The sequence below is a fragment of the Chenopodium quinoa genome, unplaced genomic scaffold, assembly GCF_001683475.1.
Source record: "Chenopodium quinoa cultivar QQ74 unplaced genomic scaffold, ASM168347v1, whole genome shotgun sequence".
Taxonomy (NCBI): Eukaryota; Viridiplantae; Streptophyta; class Magnoliopsida; order Caryophyllales; family Amaranthaceae; genus Chenopodium; species Chenopodium quinoa.
This window is the reverse complement of record NW_018743292.1, coordinates 6287184-6311692: the sequence shown is the minus strand read 5'-3', so window position 1 is coordinate 6311692 and position 24509 is coordinate 6287184. Positions and strand designations below refer to the sequence as shown.

At 36.0% G+C, this 24509-nt stretch overlaps 3 protein-coding genes across 3 annotated transcripts; all 3 read right to left on the bottom strand.

Moving 5' to 3' along the window:
* Nucleotides 1-1173: 1173 nt before the first annotated feature.
* On the bottom strand, nt 1174-5704 carry LOC110736686. Its single transcript, XM_021916981.1, has 5 exons — nt 5503-5704; nt 3708-4017; nt 2691-3175; nt 2375-2606; nt 1174-2090 (listed from the first exon to the last, which is right to left on the bottom strand). Exons 2-5 carry the CDS (start codon nt 3985-3987, stop codon nt 1618-1620), a joined length of 1470 nt encoding a protein of 489 aa, XP_021772673.1. The 5' UTR covers nt 3988-4017; nt 5503-5704; the 3' UTR covers nt 1174-1617.
* Nucleotides 5705-7710: 2006 nt separating this feature from the next.
* On the bottom strand, nt 7711-11122 carry LOC110736034 (PHD finger protein MALE STERILITY 1-like). Its single transcript, XM_021916191.1, has 3 exons — nt 10747-11122; nt 9839-10148; nt 7711-9404 (listed from the first exon to the last, which is right to left on the bottom strand). Exons 1-3 carry the CDS (start codon nt 11060-11062, stop codon nt 8006-8008), a joined length of 2025 nt encoding a protein of 674 aa, XP_021771883.1. The 5' UTR covers nt 11063-11122; the 3' UTR covers nt 7711-8005.
* Nucleotides 11123-11566: 444 nt separating this feature from the next.
* LOC110736685 (RNA polymerase I-specific transcription initiation factor rrn3-like) lies at nt 11567-24308 on the bottom strand. The gene is made up of 15 exons (XM_021916979.1): nt 24002-24308; nt 22861-22944; nt 22701-22772; nt 21889-21960; nt 21576-21818; nt 20115-20228; nt 19823-19939; nt 19469-19603; nt 19299-19367; nt 15935-16041; nt 15368-15451; nt 15142-15229; nt 14046-14165; nt 13708-13892; nt 11567-12311 (listed from the first exon to the last, which is right to left on the bottom strand). Exons 1-15 carry the CDS (start codon nt 24128-24130, stop codon nt 12008-12010), a joined length of 1923 nt encoding a protein of 640 aa, XP_021772671.1. The 5' UTR covers nt 24131-24308; the 3' UTR covers nt 11567-12007.
* Between the last annotated feature and the right edge of the window lie 201 nt (nt 24309-24509).

Here is a 24509-nt window from a genome sequence, read left to right as displayed (position 1 = left end):
TGTAGCAGTGTAGAATAGTTTTGTGAAATTTAAAAAAAAAAAAAGGGATTTTGGTTTACATGATTGGATTTCCTTATACGTGAGTACGTGACCAAAATTTTGTTACATAATTTAAAGGACGTTTTCCCAAACTAAGCTTCATTTGCAAAGCATTTTGCAAAATGGTTGCGTGGTAAAAGTATTTACCAAACTAAGCTTGCAGGGTAAAACGCTGTCTCGGACAGCGTTTTATACCCTGTTTTTTTTAAACAAAATTAATTTATACAACGCTGTCCCGGACAGCGTTTTACTTATTGACATTTTTTCTTAGAAAAATAACTAAATTTTTGATTTAAAAAAAAAAAAAAACAAAATTAGAGAAACGCTGCCTCAGACAGCGTTTCACTAACTCTTTTTTTTTTTAAAAAAAGCATATATACTCCACGTTCTCTATTGAAGCATACTCCATGTTCTCCATTGAAGCAGCAACCATTACAACATTCTCCATTGAAGCATGCTGTTGGTGGAGATGATGGGCCTCTGGATATTGCTACGAGGCTCTGCAAATGGAGTTCTCTTTCATGTGGGAATGCTGGATCTCTGTTGTATCCTTGCTCATTGGAGTACGGTTATCAACAACTGAGTTGGTGCAAATGTGCAATCGGTATTAGTAATTAGTCGGAAGGTGTTGAAGACTCAAAATGGGTGCAAATGAGAGGTGTGCTGTGCAATCGGTGTTAGTAATTAGTCGGAAGCCACTTGTTTCCACACTATGGGTCGTGTACTAGCACCTATTATCAGTCACCTTAGGTGGAGTATGTTGTAATTGATAGAGATGCTTGATATTATCCACCGGCATCTCAATGGCAACAGCTAGTATTATTTGATATTATCCTAGCTTGTTATATTATGCTTGATATTGTAGCTACTGCTTGTTGTATCTATAAATCTCGCTGTATACTTGTACATTAATCAATACAATTTTCTAACTTACAGTAATGGTTGCTGCTTCAATGGAGAACGTGGAGTATGTTTAACATGGAGTATCTTATTTTTGTAAAAATAAAAAATAAAAAAAGTTAGTGAACCGCTGTCTGAGGCAGCGTTTCACTAATTTTGTTTTTTTTTTTTAAATAAAAAATTTGGTTATTTTTCTAAAAAAAAAAAAGTCAATATGTAAAACGCTGTTCCATACTTTTGCCACGCAACCATTTTGCAAAATACTTTGCAAATGAAGCACAGTTTGGAAAAACGTCCTAATTTAAAGTCAAATATATCGTCTGCATCAAAGCCTTTATAATTCCCTATGAAACCAATCATTAGATATTTTACACCCTTATATGCAGGGCCATACAAAGTATACAATAAAAGCCTAAGTTGTAAAAACTATGGCTAATATGTTTTTCCTTTAAATTATATCTATAGTTCTATCAAACAGGCCAGCAACTTCAGGAAGCAAAATGCTCAAGCAAGATCCTGATGTCACAAGAAACTGCAAGAGCTGGCCTTCTATTGGAATAAACCTACTAGTATACTTGAGTGTGTAGATTTTGCCATATACTACAGACATAAATTCTGTACACAAGGATGATTAACGGCAGTAAGTTTCGTCAGAATGGATGCAAGGCATGCAACATTTCACCATTCATTCCATTCATTCAAGAAATCATTCCACATAGAAGTTGCAATCGAGTCTCGTAGCAACATTCCCATTTCCTCCTTTAAGGGAGGTCCTGATGGCATATCAAGCAGATCATCAAAGTCTGGAACTTCTTCCACCATTTGTTCCTCAACACTGGAAAATAACCAATCATTGCAATCTTCTTGCCGGATAAAATTATGGATTACACAAGCAGCGATTACAATGTCTCTTTGAACCTGAAATGCATACTGAGAAGCAAGTTTCAGTATAGGAAATCGCTCTTTCAAAACATGGAAAGACCTGAAGATGGCTTGTCTTAGGGTTGAATGCCGATGATTAAAGAGCTCTTGCACATTTCTTGGTAGACAGTTAGCACCTTTGAACTCATGATTGCAGTGTCGAACTCCTTGAAATGGGGCGACAAATCCTTCCATATTTAAGTAACTTGTATCTACAAGGTAGTATTTACCTGCAGCACATAATCTTCAGGTAAACAACCTGTGAGAAATAAGGTAAACACTCCACAAGACTCTGTACCAGATCAAGGTTTAATTTAAGTTAGGGCATGAAGATTAAGGTGCAAATGTAGCAAAAAGATTGGGGCATGTGGATGTATCCCAACTATAGAGAGTATTCAGATAAAGACATGGGTAAAGTAGAATAAGGCATTATATTCTGGTAGGGGTTAACCATGTTACCATGAGCTTGGACAGAATAATTACACTTTTACAGTCAAAAAAACAAGAACATCACCTTCTGGAATGCGAGGGAAATTTTGATCTGGGTCATCAAGAACAGCTTGCAGTACACGAGAATCTGAAACTGAACCTTCCCATCCAGGATATATAAATATAAACTGCAGATCAAAAGTACAAGCTGCCAAAACATTCTGTGATAGAAAACCTCTCTTGTTACGGAATCGTGTTTGATCTTTTGCAGGTACATGTGCAGGAACATGCATGCCATCTATTACCCCAATACAATCCTGAGATACAAAGAGAGGAGGTTAATGTGCAAAATAATAGCCATAACTTCCATACGAATTGACACTAGCGTTTCAAAAGCATACTTTGAAATACGGGAAGAGTCTTCTGCTACCAAGGATCTGTAGGGGTGTGTTTATAGGTGGAGCTTGTAGGAACTCACGAGACAATGACTTGATGGCCTTCAACACATTATTGAAATGCCGACTTATGGTCTCTCCAGAATGTTGAAACCTGTCTTGTATAACTCTATTACGCTCATTATGCCCGATAATGTTCAAAAAAATTGCTAGTTGCTCTTCAATTGAAACCCCAGCTGTATCACGAAGCATGCCTCTTTGTCGAAAAATGCCACATAATTTATGGAAGACATGTTTATCCATCCTAAGCATTTCACGACATGCATCCTCTGGCCCTTCCATTAGTCCAGTCATGTAATTAGGTTGATTAGGTGACAGACTATGGCGAGGTTGTTTATTTATACTATTAAGATAATAGTATCCAACTGCAGCAGCAACTAGTTCCATCTCATCCAATTCTATATCAAAATCCTCCATGCCAGCTGAGGTATCTGAAGAAATTGCATAGCACAATAGATACTTCATAACAAAAGGAAAATGGTGCTTACTCCAAGTAGCAAATCTATAATATCAATAATTCATGTATAAACTTTCCTCTCTTAAGAAAAAATTCATAAGGGGCCAAAGAAGGAATATACATTGAGTGCTCCATAATAAATACTAAATGCTAATCTGGAAGCTAATGGTTAGTTCTTAATAAACCTAAAAAGAAAAGGCCTTGATTCGGACTCGACAACCCCATAGAGTCCACTCACTATTTACAAAGAGCTCACCTAATAAAGAAAAAAAAAAAAAAAAACTTGTAAGATAATTCCTTGAAAGGTATTATAGAACACCCTATTGTAGCTTATGAACCAAATTAGATGAAGTAATTGATCTTATACGATTATACCACAGATTTGGTTTTGCACTTTCCCTGTAACCACATCAACCTTCTCTCACTTTTAAGTGCTATAAAAGTCTCTCGTGCATTGCAGTTCTCAAATAAGTCTAAGGCAAGAAAATAGAGGCTCTGATCAACACCTTGCATTTCATCCAAGACTTTGATGCATTTGCTAATTGAAAATCGATCTTCATTCTTCATCATTGCAGCAGCTCTCATTTTAGATGCAGCTGCTATTTCTAGCATAGCATCAACTATGGCATCGCCTGTTGCCTTGCGACTTCTTTTTTGACGTCCTGAACTTGATGGGAGAGCAGAATGACATTTGTTATGCCCATCGACCAAATTCATCTCCTCTCCAGAGCCAGAAGATGCATCCTCATCCACTGAGTTTAATGGTGCATTAGGATAAAGAGACATCTTCAAAGCCTTAGGAATGTCAACAACTGTCTACACCCCAGCACAAGGATAAAGTCCATAATTATTTCATTGAAAGTTTTAACTATCATATACTTGAGCAAATAAATTGCATCCTATGGCCAAAAGTCCCAAAATTCACTAAAAAGGTACTTAAAAAATAAAAAAAATAAATAAAAATAAATAAAAAAAACAACCAGCACATAAGAGATTTCAAGACTAGAAATTAAGCTTGAAGCTGACCACTATTAAGCCGCTAAATCTGCATGTTCTATATCAAGGAGAATGATAATTTACCTGCCCCAATCCCAACTCACTCTGAGTGAGGGGAGGAGCAAAAGAGAGATAAATACAGAAAAAGTGCAAGACAGAAGCTAGCTTAAAACTTCTTCACAGGGAAGAGCATCAAAATGAAAGTCGGCATGTATTTTATCTTAAAACTTAAACTCCTATGTGAGATCGAGTGAAGCCTATTACTATGATAAAAAGTGACAAACCACGTCAAACTTCAGAGAGAGTAGCAATCAGGATTTCCCCAAAAGCCAACCCAATTTTATTGATATTTTTGCCAATATCTGAAGACAGCAGTCCTCAGTACAGAGCAGCAAAACATGCTTAACCGTAACCTATATATATGATCACATACCCTTTTTGTCCAACTTTATAAACTAAAGCTTGCTTTGCTCTAATTAATAATGGACAAAGGTCCTCAACATCCTTTATTCTACCCATAAGTTTCGCCTTATATCACCAATAAGAATAATATTCCCATGGTCTCAATTTCATTAGGCCATTACGGTGGGTGCAACTATGCAAGTAGTGAAGAAGCTTGGGTAAAACTAAAGAAAAGCGAGACAACATAACGACACGTTATAGCACTCCTATATCAGTACATCCTACCAACCAGTAGAAGTTGAGACCCTGATCAGGACACTTAAGCTATTCAAGGACCACCATCAAGGTGTTCCAAAATTACACTTGACAGCAAACTTAATATAGTCAACCTTTTTCATCAAACTCTTAAATCATGGGCCTCCCCTAATTAAGTTATGATAATCACCATAATTCCTCAAATTTCATATGATGCCATCACAATCTTTGATTGCACAGCAAATATCATAATCAAGTTATAAAAATCAGCAAAATTTAATCAAGGATAAAGTCACAATCAAAATTGATACAACATCAAATTATGTATATACCCATATGAAACAAAATCGATTAAATAAGCTTTCCTACAATTTTTCACTTTAAATTAAGAGCCATAAACAATGTACATTGTACAATTTCATCTTTTCCTTCGGTTAATTAGAGAACATAAAATATAAAACTCCAAAAAATTACATTTAAACAAAATTAACCCAATAATTTCCTACATCCCAATTCTTATAATACACAAAAGAATTAAAATTTCACAAAATTGGGATTTTTAAATTAATATAATCAAATTATCGGATTTACAGAAAATTAAGAAATTTCGCAGGCAATTAGGAGAGAGAAAGAGGGAATGAGGATTACCTAGAGAAGCTTGATCAAGTAGCAATTACAGGTAGATTAAGCAGAAGAGAAAATGCGAGGGAAGATAATGGCAGCTTAATCAAAATTATTTGGAAAAAAAGTTAGGCAGAAGAAGAAAGAGGAGAAAAGGGAAAGAAGGGTTTAAGCTCCCCTAATTGCGTGTGTTTGGCTCCTAGAATTCACAATTCACAAACATGTTAGATTAACTAGTTGGGTCGAGTTTGTATTCGTGTCGAATATAAATATAATGGGCCGCGATTTTAAAGATAGAAATATTGATTGGATTCATATTAATAATTGAATTTTCATTATAATTTTGAGGTTAAGGGTTCGATTCTCATTGAATAACCACAAACATAATAGATCTCGAAAATTTAGAGTCAGATCAAATCAAATTTGGCTCGACATTACAAGGGTTTTTACTATTGGAAATTCCCATTGAAGCATAACAAATAATTTTATAGGGCTTAGGGTTAGTCAAAAAATTAATAATGGTAGCTTATTAGTATGCTTAATTTAGATCATTACTTTTGATTATATGGAAAGAATAAGGTTATGATGGGCGTTAGAACGGTCGCACATTCCACACTCAATCAAATAAATTTATAAATCCTAAAACTAACCCCTAAACAAGTCTAGTGGTAAGTTCGGAGTCGAACCACAAGGAACGGTAATGTTGGATTGTTCTCGATCTAATGCTTAAGCTACGCCGAAGTCGGTTTATGGATAGTGGACACTACAACTACACTAACACACATATAAAGATCAAGATATTACAAAGTCTACTAGGGGCAAAGATCCACTTTGAACAATTAACAAGTTAATGGGAATCGATTTGATAATCAATCATGCAAAGAAAGAATTAAAATGGGAATTAATTACCATCAAGAGCAATCTCTCAAATTCCTAGCCTAGATCCCTCATTGACTAGGTGCATAGAAGAAATTTACCCAAAATGCAATCAAATATATAAATTCTAATTCACAATCCCTTGTCAAACTAGAACTAACATGCAATTAAGTTTGCTATCTTGGGAGATCAATCCAATCTAAAACAAACAACATGCCATCATCAATTCAATCAATTTAATCACACAATTATCATCAAATTTATCTCAAATAACTCAATTAACCATAACAAAGCTTCACTCAACACCTAGTAGAAGGAAATCTACTCAAACATGATTAACAAAGCAATCAATAAAGCATAACGAGAGAAGAGAGTAAGAAATGCTCATTGATATAAAATGGAGATCTTCAAATCATCAAATTCCTCCTTTGATTATCCAAAATCCATGAAAACCATTGTGCTCCTCACTTTCTCTCTCCAAAATTTGAGAGTTTCTCTCTCTAAAAACCTAAAACTAACCTAAAAACTAAACTAAACTGAAAAATCCTTCTTTTTTCTTTAATGAGCAAAAAAATCTATTTATACCCCTTACAAAATTGCTTAGGAAGCTCCGCAAAAAGTCAGCTGAAACGGGAAAAGGTCCGACCGAACTCTGTGTAGGTTCGGTCGGACTCAGGGTAGGTTCGGCCGAACTCAGGGTAGGTTCGGTCAAACCTCCCTGATCCTTGTTTGGTCGAACTTTCCTGGTTCGACCCCTCCTGTAAACATGCTGAAAACTTGGTTGAAACTGCCTTGGAGGTTCGGTCGAACTTTTCAAAAGTTTGACCACACCTTGGTTCGACCGAACCTCTTAAAGGTTCGGCCACACCTCCTCTTGAACTTCCTCTTCTTGCTTCCTCTTCTTCCCTTTTGCTCCTCTAGTCTTTGTCCATGCCTCCATACTTGGCCAAGGGGCCTCCTACCGTGCTTAGGACCGTCATGGAACCTGCAAAAGATAGCAAAGATCACGAGAGCATGGGGATGATAAAATTATGCATAAAGATTATCAAAACAAGCGCAAATAAGCATACTTTTCATCCATAAAAGAAAAGGAAGCCATAAGAGGAGAAAAGAGGTAGAAAACCTAAGAAAAACAGGAGAAAAGAGACCAATACACTACCCCTAAGGGTAACATAAATGTCACTCATCAGGTTACCTATTTAAATAGAGTTTGTGACCAGACCTATAGGTCATAGCAAAACAAATTGATTTTTTTTTTTTTTTTTTTCTGAGATCATACAAAACAAATTAAGTAGTAGATTGGATTGATCTAACCACAGATTTGCCAAATTCACACCAATCTGCTAATTTAATGGTCAAACCACTCGTTACCAAACAAAAACAACTATTAGTTTGGAATGAAGGGAGGATAAAAACACTTGAATTATAAGAAGGATAAATCCAAAATACAAAAAATATAACTAATGCTTAGTCTACAAATTTATATATTCACTCTTCTTGTGTGAATTCTTTCACCACATACATTATAATATGCCTCTATGTATATGTCATCTAGATATGAGACTTCTTTTGCATGCTTAAGCTTATATTAACTGAATTTTGTAGTGCATACTAATACTATCATGCATAATACGTAAATCATCTATTAAATAACCTACATAATCAAAGAAGGGGACAAGATAATGTCTTGCTCACAACGATCACATAGAAAAATTCTTGGAACCTCTTCATTGTTTGGAATCCTAACACATCGAGTATGCTGCCAGACTTCGCATATATCACAGGCAACCATTCTTTCGCCGTCATCCTCTTTAGCACCACAGGCACAATCTATGCATCCATAACCTTGATTATGGCAATAATTTCCAAGTTCATATACATTCCATCTTTGCATTAGTGGTCCATTCCCAAGCTCGTTCCCATTAACATCACCGATAAATCCTGCTTCAAAGATGATGTCCTTTCCTTCTTCAATCACCCCACAAACAAAATCTGTTTCATTTGCATTAACATTGACAATTGATTGAATTACTAATCCTTTCATTCCATAATATACATCTTTGAAGCATTTTTCAACCTCCCTTTTTAACTCTTCAATCATCATGCTTCCTTTTACTTTCACATTTTCGTAAGGCTGCATAATTTGCTTGTCTTTCAGCTGTAAAGTACAGAACAAATCAACTAGTCCCTCCCCAATGCTGAATTTGTTTCGAGGTGGAAGGTTTTGTTGATAATTAAATTCTTTGACAAGGTGTTTGCTGTCAAGGATCACCCTGCTAGCAATTAAAATTGTGCTTCCTGAACCTGATATTGCCTTTCTTTCTTTCAGTGTGGATTTGTAGAGGTACATGATGTCCTTTGCGAGTTGAGCCCTAGTGACCGCCATCATATTAGACTTAGATTCCCTCAACATCAAGTTATGATCATGGCTAATGGACATATCTTCCAAGCAATATTCAAGAACTTTGGTTACAGGATTCAAGCTACGACGAACAAGGTATTTTCCCACAACATGATTACCAAGTGACTTGAGCACAAAATCCAAGAGTCCTGTATCACCAATGTATACCCTTGCTGCATCCCTGACCTCTTGTCTTGACACCCATTTCGGCTCAGCCCTTTTCAAAGACTCAACTATGACCCGAGTGGCCATTTCAACCCTCTTAGGGGACCACCTGCAGGAAGTTTCTAGAAGGATACCTGGATTGAACAGCTCAGAGGGTGCAGTCTCTTTTGGGAGGCGGGACCTGAGCTCTAGCATGAAGTGGAAAAGGTCACTAAGGGTTATTAAGGAATGCTCAGATAAGGCTTGGTACCGTGAATATATGATTGGTAGGTAATTGTCTGAGGGGCTTAAGTGGTGGAACAGAAGGCATAAGGGGATGTTCTGTAAAGCCTGGATTGATTTTTGGTACATGGATTCTGTAACTCCAAAGCTTCCACGTCCAAATTTGTAGTCCCACCGCGAAAACCAGGGCCCTCCATATGCTAGTCCATGAAGTAATCTCAAGTCCATGCCCTTCTTCTGAGATATGTCTGTCAAGCTCACTTTCCTGGATAACAAAACTAAATTTCATCAGTTAACTGTAGTCTGTCTGAAAAATATCACTTATTTTTCAGCCAAGGGTATCCAAATAAATTTGATAAAGAAACAAGCTAAAAAATACTCTCTCCTTTCAGCTATCTTTTTTCTCTGAAATTTTCTATCTGCTCTTGCTTCAAGCATAGTCCTAGCAACATAAAACGCAGGGAAACACCTCACAGGTCACCCCTGAGCCTTGCCTCATTCGTAGTTATGATATGCATATTTAGCACATCACGAGTATTTGGGTTTGAGTACATAGAGGGGGGCACTATAGATAAAGCTAAGATACATACCGAAATTATTTTTTCTAAATATAAATTCCTCCCTCATGCCTGGAATTACTGTTGGCCTATTAACAATAACATGGCAAAACTTGTAGTAGGGAACAAGATGACTGATTACCTTGCACGCAAGCCAGTACAGATACGGTCCCAAAAATCCATGACCTGGTGACCAGTTAAGTCTGAATTCATTTCAAGGCCATTAACACAGAGCAAATGCCCAAAGCCATTGCAGTGGAACACTCCATGCAAAGTGTGACCCTCCAGTTCCACCAAGCTGCAGGACTTGGTACCGCATCTTGCAGCTAAAATTGTACCATCAGCACAGCAATTACCTTGGCAGCTCAAACATGTTGATGCCATAGCTGCAGTTTCCTTGGAGGGCACTACAAAATGATACTTCATGTTGCAGATCATATGCTGTCCCCACCCTGTTACAATCAACAAATGCAGTAAATAGCACTCCTGAAAGGCCTCAGATGTTTTAAGTAATTGCTTGTTTTTTTATCTTTCATTTGTGTACTTCTGAGATGATAGGGGACTTATGTAACCATGCAGTATTTAAATAATAAGTGTAGTTTTCCCTCTTTAAAGATTTGTGATAAGGAAATGAATTATTTGGCTTTATATCATCCTAATCACCCGAAAACCTCTGTATCAGAATAGCTATCCACTTATATTGTTAGCCCTATGGGGATTCGAACACTGCTAGTGTCATGGAAAGTCGAGGCTAAAATATTTGCTTTATAACACTAACGGGTATGTCTATGCAAAACATGGGATTACCATCTTCTTCCCTTTCCTTTTGTGGAATAGTAATCGACAAGTTTTTGGTAAATTAATATGACCCAATGTTAGAGAGAAAGTAGAGAGGATAAACTAAAAGAGAATGTTTAGTTTTTTATGGAACATGCATAATTAGTTATGTATAGACAGAGGTAGTGTTATTAATAAGGCAACTTTCTAACAGTGTAACAATGTAACATAAAGCATTAGCTAGACTACAATCCACAAGTTTCAAATAAGTACCTATGTAGCGACAATGTTTGCAGTAGAGGTAGTTTGAAGTTTCAATTGGCTCCTCTATAACAAACAGAAAGACACGGTGATCAGGTCTATGACGATGAACTTCCAGCTGAAAGGACCAGCTTATCATACCATTGGTACTATGAATACTCTCCATATGCCCAAATTCGAGTAATGCTCTGACATTCTTCCAGAAAGGGCCATCGAACTGAGTTGGATAACCCGGCTCACAGAAAGACTTGAACCTGAAAACCCTTTGATCTGCAGATGACCTTTTCCTCCTCTTGTTGCAGCTATGCAAGTACTCTAACTGTGACATTTCAACCGCCTCAGAAAAAAACAAATGAGTGTACAAAAATGTTAGTATCTAGCAAATACAAAGCAAGATATCAGTTGAGGAGAGAGAGTAAGATAGAGAGAGAGTCTCAGAGCTATATACCGATAATGCTGCTCGATCACACAGTAAGTGCCGTCAAATAAAATTGGAGGAGAATACAATGAAATTAGCTATATGAGTTACACTCTCTGCATGAACTCTGTCAAAAAAATATTAGTGCCATGCAAACTTGTCGCAACAACGCTTGTAACAACTGTTATATTAAGGTTAAATAAATAAGAGCATGCTTTTGGTCAGATTAAATGATACTATAAAATGTTGCATATTCCGTTAAAATTTGTGGTAAGATACGGATGCTCTAATGTGAGCTTACATAAGAGGAATAAACATGTAAATGCAACATTCCTTCACCAACTACCACATTCAAGGTAAAAAATAAATAAATCTAGAATAAACTGTTACAGCAATTAATCAAATATGAACTACTAAATACGAAACTACAAATCATGTTCCATAAAATTTCAATTCACTGTACTTTCATTACACTAGCACAGAATGGTCCAACTTTGATGTATCGTTATTGTATAAATTACATTCTACGACCCCCAAAAATATCATCGACACTAGAATTTAAGATGGTACATATTTTGCTAATCTAATCGTCAAATTATGAATTAGGCTTTAAGAGATTACATAAAGCGAACAAAATTTGTAGAGAATTACAACACAATTTGCTAGCACCCTAGATTCTTAGTCGCGGATCTCAATTTGGAGATAGTTGTCGACAAATGGGACATTGAGAAAAGCCATCAGCAGATAAGAGTCTCACTGCAACATATGCGACTTGTGGCGTATCTTCTCCCAGCTGCATATTGCTGGATTCTTGGGTTCCTCAAGAACACATTTAACCAGTAGAAAATTGGAAGCTCATAATGAAGATTCCGGGCTCATAGATGGCCTGAGTTTAGACGGCATTTGCATAGGGGTGTGTGAATTACGACCATATCTACTTTTAAGCATAGAATCTTTAGGTGTGATGGACATTCTGTTCAATGTATCATTAAACTCGTCAAGATAATCATCTTCAAAACTTTCTACAATCCCTTCATCTCGGGATGCTGCTCTATTCGTATCTGGGTAGAAAACATCAACATCTTCATCGCTGCTGCCTTCATCGTCTTCATATGTTTTTCGAACCATAGACCAGTACACAAAATTTGGGCGAATGGAACTGCAAAATTCAAACAATGGTTATTTAAAATGAAAACTATTCAGAAACCACAACAACAGGGACAGATTCATATTATGGCCATGTTTTGTTAATTTTATTTCCACGTAAAAACAAGTTCATATAAGTAAATAAAAAAGGGTAGATAAGTTTTAAAAATACATGTTCAGGAAAACAAATTAAGTTCAAATAAGAGTTAACAAGGACTACCCAAGTTTAACTTACAGTTAATATAACTTGTAACAAGTTCAGGTTTAATTCATACAAGTGAATATCAAGTTAATTAGAACACACCGAAGTGGAGATTACACCGCCAACTATAAGATCCTTAAAATATCATTCAAAATGTATACAACATCCAATCCACTACTTCGCTTACACTGGGCACATATGCCAAGCCATTCACCACACAAACTAAATATGCATATCTTACACAACACTCGGCATTAATCATCTTCACATCAAATTCTAATTTCAGAGAGGGAATATTCTATTTTAAATCATCTTTACCATATCCTTAGGGCTGCTATGGTTTGCAAAAGCCATAATTATAAAGAGTAATAGTAAAATCATAGTGAATGAAAATTTCAACCAGCTTCCAATGTCATTTTCTACACAGAAATGTCTTAGGGCATCCTTGATAGAAGAAATGCGCACAATTGGAGGTAAGTGAGAAAATTTTAGTCAAACTATAAATTGCACAGAATGAGGACAGCACTTAACAAAGTATCCCCTTATATAAAGATTGATTGCTCTGGAATGATAAATATACTCCGTAATTACTTGATATAACGAATGACATATAACTCAATATAGTGGGCATTGAATTCGCATAGTGAAGATATATGATAGTCCATACAGAAATTCTAATAAAGAAAGTATAATAAACACCTACAATGGCTACAAACCAGGGACAAGGGATTCATGTATTACTGCAACCTACACAAGCAAATGGTCTTAATTTGGCATATCAATTAAGGGAATAATTTATAAATCCCTCCTCTCTACCTTCTCTTCATGATTTACAAAGAATAAAATTAACACTATTAAGTGAGCATTAATATTGGGAGTTCTTCAATGCCAGGCCCAGGTCATAAGTGCAATGTTATGTAGCAGAAAATGTGGCTGTTATCTTGAGACTCGAGAGTTATCAGCAGCTCCTAATGATGGTACCCCTCTCATTACAGGTGCCAAAGATTAATTAACTATGCATGCAAATAATGACCGACAGCTTGGCTAATAATAATAGTATAGTAATTAATTGGATCACATGTCATACCCTACATCATATGCACAGCACACACACACATAAAGCATGGTATACAAGGTAGTGAACATTCCCATGGCTAAGTTGTGTAAGATATTACAGTGAAAGAAATGATAAAGATAAAAAGAGTACCTGTCACTTTTCCTCAATAGGCATGGGTCAAATGGAAAGAACATGTCAAGCCTTTCAATCCCACCAAAAGCTTTAGAAAGTTCAGACTCTAGCATATCATGAAAAACAGGAGTACCACTTTTATGAAGTAAATTAGCTGATTTTGCTTGCTGTAAAAATTCCTCTACAATTGATGGCAAGCAAACCTGTCATTGTTGGCATATAAAAAAAATAAAATAAATAAATAAAATAAAAAAAAAAAATCAACATTAGAAAGGTCTATCAAAAATTAAAAAGGCACATCAAATATCAGTGGAGAAAATTTCAGATAATATGATAATTTTGAGCAAACAATTAACCTTCAAAGGCTCCAGATGACTCGTAAATATTTGACTCAAGGGAAAACCAGAGATTTGCGATTTCAGATTTGGAATGTCAATGATAGATCTCATGCGGAAACAGAGAACATACATGATGGCCTGCAATAGATGAAATTAGAAGCTGCTGCATCCTTAAAGAGTAGCAAAACTAGGTTCAACGGAAGTGTAAGAGAATTACAACACAATCCTTAAACTAAGAATTCAACAACATTTCATGCTTATCAATAAAAACATAACAAATAACAAAATGCAAATTTTTTCTTCAGAGGGAGGGAGAGAGGAGGGAGAGGGGGGGAGGACAAGACATTAATAACATGGTTTTTACTTGTAGAAAATAGCCACTTCTATCATTTCAGCTCAGATTACAGAATGTATCTTCAGACGCAAAAGTTTCCAGATGTTTTAGTAAGAAAACAGCTCTCAAAATTCTTCAGATCTATAGGTAAAGAATAGGAAGAATTAGACACTTTTCATTTCCATTTTTAAATGATGTACACAGAGAATCGGAGATGCTGAAAAACAGCCTTTACATTATTTACATATTATTCTTGTTATGGAAGAGGGATGTTACAGAATTGTTCATTTTACTTACATTATAAGACAAATACATATAATACCTAAAAGGCTAAAATATTATATCCTCTGTTTAATTATTATATACCCACTTTTCATTTTGAGGTGTTTTTATTGGATGAATCCATTTCTTCAGTTCTTCTTTATTCATTTTTGGCAAACACATTTTATATCTACACATATACTCTCACTCACATTTTATATTTGACCCCTCACCCACAATATCCAATTTTTTTTCTTATTACAACGCACTTTTTGATACACCTCTTATCACTTTATCAGCAGTTTTCTGACACCCACTCAAATGCTCTACTCTCCTAGAAACCAGAGTTCAAAGTAATTGGGTACATCAAAAGAAAACAAAGCTAGTATATTGTTTCAAGATGCACCATTTTAATCAAGATATACGACATTGTATGACAAAGGATCACTTAAGCAATTTGTCAAGAAGGGCACATAGAAACAGTAGAGAAATCGAGCTGCAGGGAAGAGAGGATATTACCTGACATCCAGCATAAAACACTCTATGAACTTTTGGATCAGAATTGCCACTTTGAAGTCTGCAATAATCTGAGCAACACTTGGCAAGTCTAAAATTTTACATAAGTAAGAAATTGCCTTTATCTTGATAAATTTATCAAAACCAAATTAGAATAATTGCATTTAGTAGACATCTGCACCAAACTGGTCTATATAAATTAATTTCACAAATATGCTGAATCAATTACCTTCCCAAAATGTTCACAACAAGGGGTGTAGACAGGAATCTCCCACGAGACATGAAACTTGCTAGATATGCAACAGCACTCATCCTAAACAAGATCAACATGAAAATGGTAATACGAAGGCTCATTTCACAGCACCCAAAAACAAGAAGGACAAAAAGAAAAGGATGTAACATAATTAGCGGCACAAACTACACATAAAAGCAGTACAAATATCAAGTGCCTGCTGAATAGTGAAGACATAAAGGAAGGACACCAGATTTCATGGTAGGAGTAGGTCAACATGTACTGTATGTTGTCCCTATATAGCATGTGTGCCAGCTCATTTTTTTTCTTTCTTTTTTTTTTTTCTAATAATTGCAACATGTGCCCTTGGTACACATTTTAAGGAAGAGATTAGAGTTAAACAGACAAATTAATTACAACACCAATAACCCAACATGTCCCTTTTACTGGAATTCAAAAGGGAGTGTCACCAATAATGTTCAATACCTAAAATTGCTGGAATATTTATAAAAAACTACAGCATATGCATATCACATTAATCACATAGTGGACATATGATTATACCTAGTAAGTGGGGGAAAGCTGCAGCAAATATACATATCAGCAAGAAATTCAGCAAATCTTGTGCCACAAATTTCAGAATCCAGAGAGCAGGCATAGAAAATCACGAACTGCAACAAGAAAAAATACAGGTTACTATATAGTGACTAGAATCATCAAAACAACTTCATTATATAATGTATCACATGAAAGCATCCATTTTTCTCTAACAACATGCCGCATGAACCATAACTAACATCAAGGAAGTAAAAATATGAAACAAATGGAGATATAATGTGAATCAATAAGCTATAAATAACACCTTGGGCCCATAGAATAAAAATGCGGTTTCGATCGCGATCGCGGAAACGGTCACGTTGATGCGGTAACGGAAATGATGCGTTCATCGCGGACTGCGTCACGGTCGTCGCGGTAGAATTTTTGTTTTAGACTTTCTGAAGTATTAATTTTTTTAAAATAATAAAATTATTTTTTTAAACAGATTTTCAAATATCCATTAATTTTCTTTGTAATTGAAAACTAAAATAAGTTTTACTAACAGTTATAGTGTCAAAAGTAAGTTTTACTAGTAGTCACGTGATTCCATTTCAAAGAAAAATGTAGAGAATGGTGGGGTCAAAGTAAAATAAACAAGAAAAAAAATGATGAGCAGCATTTTATTTATAACAACCGCCAGATTGTTGCCAGCTGTCCCACTATTCCCACCCATGACCCATCTTCACTTAACCCCCGCCTTTCACCTTTTCCCTCTTTCAATCTATCGAGCAGCCGGCAAGTCGGCAACAATGGAGTTTGCCATGAAAATCTGATAAACCAACGAATATAAGCTATTTCTCGAGCAATCCGGATATTTATCGGCCGCAATTCGGATGTCGCGGTCAAAACTCAGTCTTTTATAAAAGGTCGTTACAAAATGGCAAATCTCGTAACGGTAGCCTGAAATTCCGTTACAAATCGTCCGCAACGCAACATATCGGCCGCGATTTTATACTATGCTTGGGCCTTTTTTATTTTTATCCTTCTCATCTATTATTAGTACTACAGTATTAATGTTTATCTAGCAATGAAGGCAAAAAACTGGGAAAATATACCCTTGAAAAGTTTCCATCGAGATAGCATAAATTAAACAAAAATACAGGAGTGCCCTTGATTTTGGGAAAGAAAAGGTATGATGAATCTTTAAATTTAGTTATTTTAAGCCTAAATTCTATGATTAGTACTCCCTCTGTTTCATTAAGAGCAGCCTTGTTATTTTACTAATTGAAGCCAAAGAAAAGAGATTAGAGAGTGAAAATGGATCATTTTCCTCTTTATGAATAGAAGAGAGAGCCTGATTCAAAGAGAATTTAGATTATTTTTTCATTTGTTAATAACTTATCTACATTTCTCCTTATTCTCAAGTACAAATTTGCTAAAGAAAATGGACCAAAATAAGGTAATAAAAGAATAAATAAATAACATTATTTAAAAAAAAAAAAAATATATATATATATATATATATATATATATATATTAGAGAAAAGCTATGGTATTTGCTAGACCAAACTATGAAGAGGAAACCGAAATGATTTTGTAAGAGATTAGGTGGGTTTCTTGAAAGACCTTAAATGACAAGACACCATATATAATGAGTACGGAGTACTTGAGTTTTCACCAAAAAAAAAAAAAAAAAAATAGAGTACTTGAGTTGATTTTTAAAAGGAAAAATGGAAACTAATAATCCCACCTTTGCCACTTCTATTCAAAACAATCCCACCTTCATTAATCTGGAAACAATCCCACCTTTGCCTCCCATGTGCAAAACAATCCCGTTTACCTACAACTTATTTCAGGTTTTTTTTAAATAATTAATTTTATCATTCAATGTCTCTCCTCCCACCTCCCTACCCTCTTTTATGGCAGCCCTCCACAACCATCATCTCTCCATATGTACCACAAAACCATAACCACCACCTCATAACAACCACCATACCACCGCCTGACCCCACCCACTCGGACTAGCAGACATCCCTCCCACCCCAATCCCAACCCCGAAACCCCTTCATTCACGCACCAACACAACATCAGCAACATCACTCACTACACCTCCCCTTGCCGCCAATCCACCTCTCCACAGCCGTCCACCACCCACCTCACCGCCCCACAACAGCAACAACATCAAATTCGTTCTCCAAAACCCCAAAACTTCACCCAAAAACACCTCACAAGCATTGCAGCAATTGAATGGAGAAATGATGGGTATGTTGCAAGATGGGAGTAAAAATTCATGGGTAAAGAAGCAACGGATTTATGGATGAAAACCCATTTGGTTAAATTGGAAGAACAAGGGTTGAAATTTCAAGTTCAAGCATTGGAATTAGAAAAACAGATATTCAAATGGATAATTCAGTAGCAAAAAGGAAAGGAGAATTGGAAAAATTGAAGATTGATAATGAAAGAAAAATGCTTGAGCATGAAAGGATGATGCTTCTGCATGATCGCGCCGCAGTGAAGGAGGATGGGGCTGCTCCGACAGGGGTAGTCATGGTGGGCTGACTCCGTTCTGGTGGGGGATTGGGAAGAGGGAAGGGGAACAGAAAGGGAGGGGTATAGATTTTTTTTTTTATTGTTTTAATTAATAATTTTTTTTTAACAAAAATAAAAAAATTGGATTAATAAGAAGGTGACACATGGCAAATCACCTTCTTTAACAGGTTACCAAACTAAAAATCCGGTAAAAGGCCTATTTTGAGCAGATTGAAGGCAAAGGTGGGATTGTTTTCAGATTTCGAAAAGGTGGGATTGTTTTGAGCAAAAATGGCAAAGGTGGGATTATTAGTTTCCATTTTTCCTTTATATAAATGTTTAAAGTATATCCACCAGTATTCAAAACAAAAAGATGCCTTAGCTAGGAAGTATATAGCACTGGTGCCCCTCAGTCAAAAGTATCCCAAAATCATTCAGCGCCACTTTGAAATACTTCATAGTTATATCATCACAATCACCTGACCTCAAAGATTGTGAACTTTTAAAAATCTATAGTTCACTCGTGGCATGAGGTAATTGCACCACGAATTGTATTGCACCATGAAATATGAAGTGGCCTCAGTAGAAGGGGGAAAAACAAAAATTTCTCATGTGAAAATTCAGCATCAAACCACAAAACGCACAACCATCTAAAGATACACATAAGATTTAGATGTAGGAGGCTAAGAGCAAAGAGGAGTCTCGAAACAATATCAAAAATGATCTACAAAAGTTTCTTCCTGAATTGCTTAAAGCCTACCAGGTACAAACTTTATCATGTGAGCTAGTAGTGCATTTAATGCAGATAATCTCCGTAAACTGGATAATTCATTTAAACAGAGTAACATGGGAGATACATTACCTGTGCAAATTTAGACTTGTAAGCATTCAGAACTGTAATCTGAAATGACTGGAGGAGAGATTCAAACACCTAATCACATTCAAAGAAAAATTTAGAATAAAAGGCAATCAGATAATACAGAACATAGGTATGTGAACATTACTTAACACAAAAAGAAATTCAGAAAGTACCTCAACCAAACGACCGTTCTCTTTGCAATATTTTAGATGCTCAAAAGTAGTGACCATAAGGCTATCCAATTTTTCTAACTTGTCAGTTACTCTATTTTTCCAGAGACGTCTCTGACCTGAGGTTTCTCTCACAAACTGAACAGTTCAAATTGGCATGACATCAATAGATGCTATTTCAATGGGCTTTAGGTTGGGGAGTGGGGGGGGAGGGGGTAAATGGGAGTTTCTGCAAGCATAATTCTTCATCATTACAAGAATAAATTTCTTAAACTGGCATTAATTGAACAATATCAAACCAGAAGAAGTCCACATATGCATAAATCAGTTATCAAAATCACAAGAGAATCAACATACCTCACCTCCATCGTCATCATCATCCTCATCATCCAATATCTGCTCGTCTTCCAACTCCATCTCAAAAATGCCTTTCTGAGGATTCTCCTCTAGAATATCATCCCATCCAACCTCCACCTACACATACCACAGAACAATAACAAACCAGAAGTAGAAACTGTCATTTAAAAATGCCAAAACAAAGGGTATTTACAGGTTAAGAAAATAGAAAAACAAAATAATTAATGATTATTTGAAGGTACTGGGTGTAGCAAAGTGTTGTCCCTACTACATGTTACTTCAGCATACTCACGTCAAAATCTATCAGCAAGTCGACCACAGCCATGATTAGCATTCTCCTGCCAACTAACTCCCCAATAGCACTGCTTTCCAGCTTGAACATGTTTTCTACAAACAACACCACCACCTACAATAACATCTCACATTAACAGTGATATAATAGAAAGAACACGTGAAGACACTGCAAAATCACAGCACCGCAGATTATATACTTTCTCTAGACAATGCATAGAGATAAAGTATAAAATAAGAAAGGCAAAGTGGGAGGGAGGGAGGGTAAGAGCACTGAATCCACATATCACACCATCTCTGTTTAGCCCACTACGCGAATTACGACCTCCACAATAAGGCCCTCCATAATTCCCCACTCAACCACCAAGGTGCTAGACTGCTATGGGTCCAATATCTCCCATCTCGTCACAAATGTCAGGCTTCCAGCATCCTCTAACTTTGCCTTTAACCTGAAAGTCCATGGACTTTGTCACTATCTTCTTATCAGAATGAAAAGCCATTTCTTCCTTCCCTTGCTTTCTGCCAGCTTCAAGACAGATGCAATAACAAGAGGTTGAAAAAGCTACACACAATCCTGAGTATTTCATGGAAGAAAGAATCCCATATAATTATTGCTTGGCATATTGGCAATGATCTTCACCCAAAACAATAAACATGCCTCTCTGAAATAGACCCCAAGTATATGTACCTCAATCCAATTGACCTCTTTAAAAGATATGAGAAATACAACGAGTTACAGCAACATACAAAACATAACATCTGACAGGTTGGATGCAAAGACCATATAACGTATTAATCCACGAGAAGAAAAAAATTGCTTGAAAAGTTCTCTTCCTCCAACAATCTGGCTGCAATCCCTCTCCCAGCCTGATATCCCCCCCCCCACGGCGCTGGGTTATACTCCCTCTTTAATCATTGGAAACTAGAATGAATTAAATCAAATTATAGACTACACACTCTCCTTAAAAAAAACCTGTCTCAATAAACTCTAATCATTACTTAGTTATTCAAATTTCAAATTTTATTGTCCTCTCTCTTCATTAACCCGTACTCTTTAATTTAAAAATTCCAGCTTGAAGAAGCAAGATTGCTGTTTTACTTCTCATTTATTTTTCGCTAATTTTGGGTTGATTTTACAATTGTTTGGTTAGTTTGTTAAATTTTTTAAGGTTTATTGGGGAGAACTTGATGGATAGGCTTAGAATTATTTACATGTACATTACAATCAATAAGCAAAATCTTAATTTTAAATCGCAATATACGCAAAACCATCAAACTTACAGATGCTCCCTATTCCTGAGTTCTTTCAAGATTTGTTATAATTCCATGCTTGGTAACTCTTTCAACAGCATCAAACAAAGTGTAGGGAACAGCATATACACATAGATTGCATACAGCTCATCAGCAAAATAATTCAGCAAACACATCCCTTTTAAACTGAGAATCAGAATTCTGAACTTACAGGTTCTTGTAGGTTATTAAAAACTTTTGGCATTCTCTGCAGAACAATGGGCAATAATCTTGATGGCGCAAGAGGAACCAGGCCTGAAATATATTCCAAAGCAGAATGCACCCTAACCAAAACGTGATCCTTCTTTGCAACACCATATGGCCACTTTAGAGCTTCGACGAACCTCTTAGGAGGAGTGAAGTTGCATACAAGCATATCCAAACATGAATCAACATATTTACCACTGGAGGCAGCCTGCAGCATGTGAAGTGAGACAAGAGAAAAAAAGGCCTCACAAAATCACGGTCCATATATGATCACATACCAGGGATATAATCAACTCAATCAAAGCGTCCATGACCTCAGGACCATAGCTCCACAAGCTCATATTAAAAATCTGTACAATCGCACAATCTAATTACTATACACAGCTGAGGCAAGACACAGGTGCGAAAAAATATTACACGAGGAACTAGTGAATCAAGAAGATGCATTAAATGCATAGTATTAAAATAGAGCTCTAGAGTAACAAAGTATGCGAGGCTTGTTGGGTCAAGGTAATCTCATGGATCCTGCTAAAAGCTAGTTCTTCCATCAATCCATCCTCTAATGTTTTCCAATGATTCCTTATTTTAGACAATCCTAAATTCCAAATAGTTTCTCACTTCTTTTTTTGGGTACATAACACCATTATTCCCCAAATATACCCTTGTCGCCACAAATATAGAATAGTCATTTGTTCTCCACTTTTCTCTCATCCCATATGAGTTATGATTCCCATGTGCACCGATACCAATGCTTAAAAAAATCAACTACAACATGCTATGTCTCACCCATTATCTAAACATTAGTGTCAAACCTCAAACTCCATGGTAAAAAAAAGTAAAGAATGGAGGAAGTATACTATAAGAAGCCAAGGGATCAAAAAATATATGCACTGCAATAAACGGCTATAAATCACTATATTTCCAGCCAATGGCCGATGAAAATAAAAGAGGATTCATATGAGACTTGTACCCATAAGGAAAAAGGGAAAGAAAAGTTAGAGAACAACATTAGTTAAAAAATCAGGATCTCACGTGAAAATTAATTCAACAAATTTAATCAAATGAATGCAAACAAAATTTTTAATCTTACGGTATCAAGAAGACTCCCATGGTGCACAGTATCTATGCATGAAACTGCACCGGATAAGGCCTTCAAACTTGTCTGCCAAGCAATGAGAGATGCATTTTAGCCAGAATTGCATGTACAGACTACTACCTAAAGCAACTCCCATAATTAAATAAAAGCTTACCACAAGCATAGCTACATCCTCGGGGGAGAGATGATCATTGTAATGTAGCAACCCAATGAGTTCGTTGTAATCATCATTCTCATCCTACAAGATGCATATCAAACTCATAACGCATAGCAAAAACAATCATAAAAACTGGTAATTAACATCACAGTACTCTTCCCTGAAATAAAAAGCATACGAATTAACAAAGACTCTAAGGGCATATTGTTTTCAATTCTTCTTTTTGTAAGCTCAATACTCCTTTTAAACTTTTGCTACTTTCTCTTTCTTCCCTGAATTTTGTACTTGAAATTTAAATAAATAGAATCTAGAAAGAGTTGATCTTTTTGAAGCAAAAGGAAGAGATGGTTAGGTACTCGGCCATTTAAGCACATCACCCATAACACACTCTCAGCAAGGGCAGAGGAAAGTATGTGCCCAAGACTCCAAGAGTAAAGCTGTACCTTAAAATCCACAATAAAACCATAACATTGGCGAGAATGAATTTAAGTTTCATAAATCATTTGTACTCTGTAACAACTTTCTCAGGTCCAATAGTGAGGCTCAAAATCTATTTTTATTCAAACGACTCAAAAGTCCAATGGTATTACTCTCCCATGAATCTCAATTTGGGATTCCACACTACCCTTATACTTCGTATCAATAATTCTTACGCAACATTTATTAAAATAATGAACTTTGTATATTTTTGGTTATCAATTTGCTAATTGTTCTCATTTTTACTAACTCGTTCAATGTTGAGCTCCCTTAGGAGTTAGGACAACACTCATCGTCTCATCCTCCTCTCCTATCGGAGATGTTCTTGTACAGACTCAATTCCGATTTCTTTCAAACCAATACGAATTGAGTGATAACAAAATATAGCTAAATTCGAGCAAAAAATTAACAAAATGCATAACCCTGAAATCCTAAAGCCTAAACACTTAAAACAACATTAATGTGACTTAATTAAAGCTACCAATCACAAAATCAAGCACAATTCAATACTATTATCAACAAACTCAAGTTCAACAATTTTCACTCCCTAAGCATCAAACAAATTCAATTCACACTTTTACAAAAACAAATTTCTCCAACAAAATCACCAAATTAAACCTCCAAAAATCCCAAAAAAAAAATTTAAAATTAGAATTAATACCGAAGAAGCAGATTTAAGAGCTTGACGAATATGAAAAATAACTTCAGAATCAGTTCGATCAATATCATCATCAGCCTCCATTTGTTGATACTGTTCTTCCTTGGTATAATTCGCCGGCTCAACTCCCATGATAATCCCTCTGAATTTTCTCTCTCCTCCGAATACGGCGGCGTTAATTGCCGGAGAATTGATCGGCGGCGGATTCAGCGGCGGAGATAATTGGAGAGAGAAAAGGGCGAGAGTTTGGAAAAACCCTACGCGAAAGAGGAGAATGAATGGGAAGCAAGCAAGGGTTTTCAAAGGGTTTGGAAAAGTACAAATCTCGTCGTTTTATTTGGTTAACCGACAGTAATTTTTTTTTATTTTTTCTTTTTTTGTTATCTGTTAATTTCGCGCTTTAAATTGAGGGAATGGAAAAAAGTCAAAAACAATGAAGTGAACTAGTGAAGCAACTAACTATTGAGAAAGAGGTGATGAGCTCATTGTGTATCTACCTTGTTTGAATGCT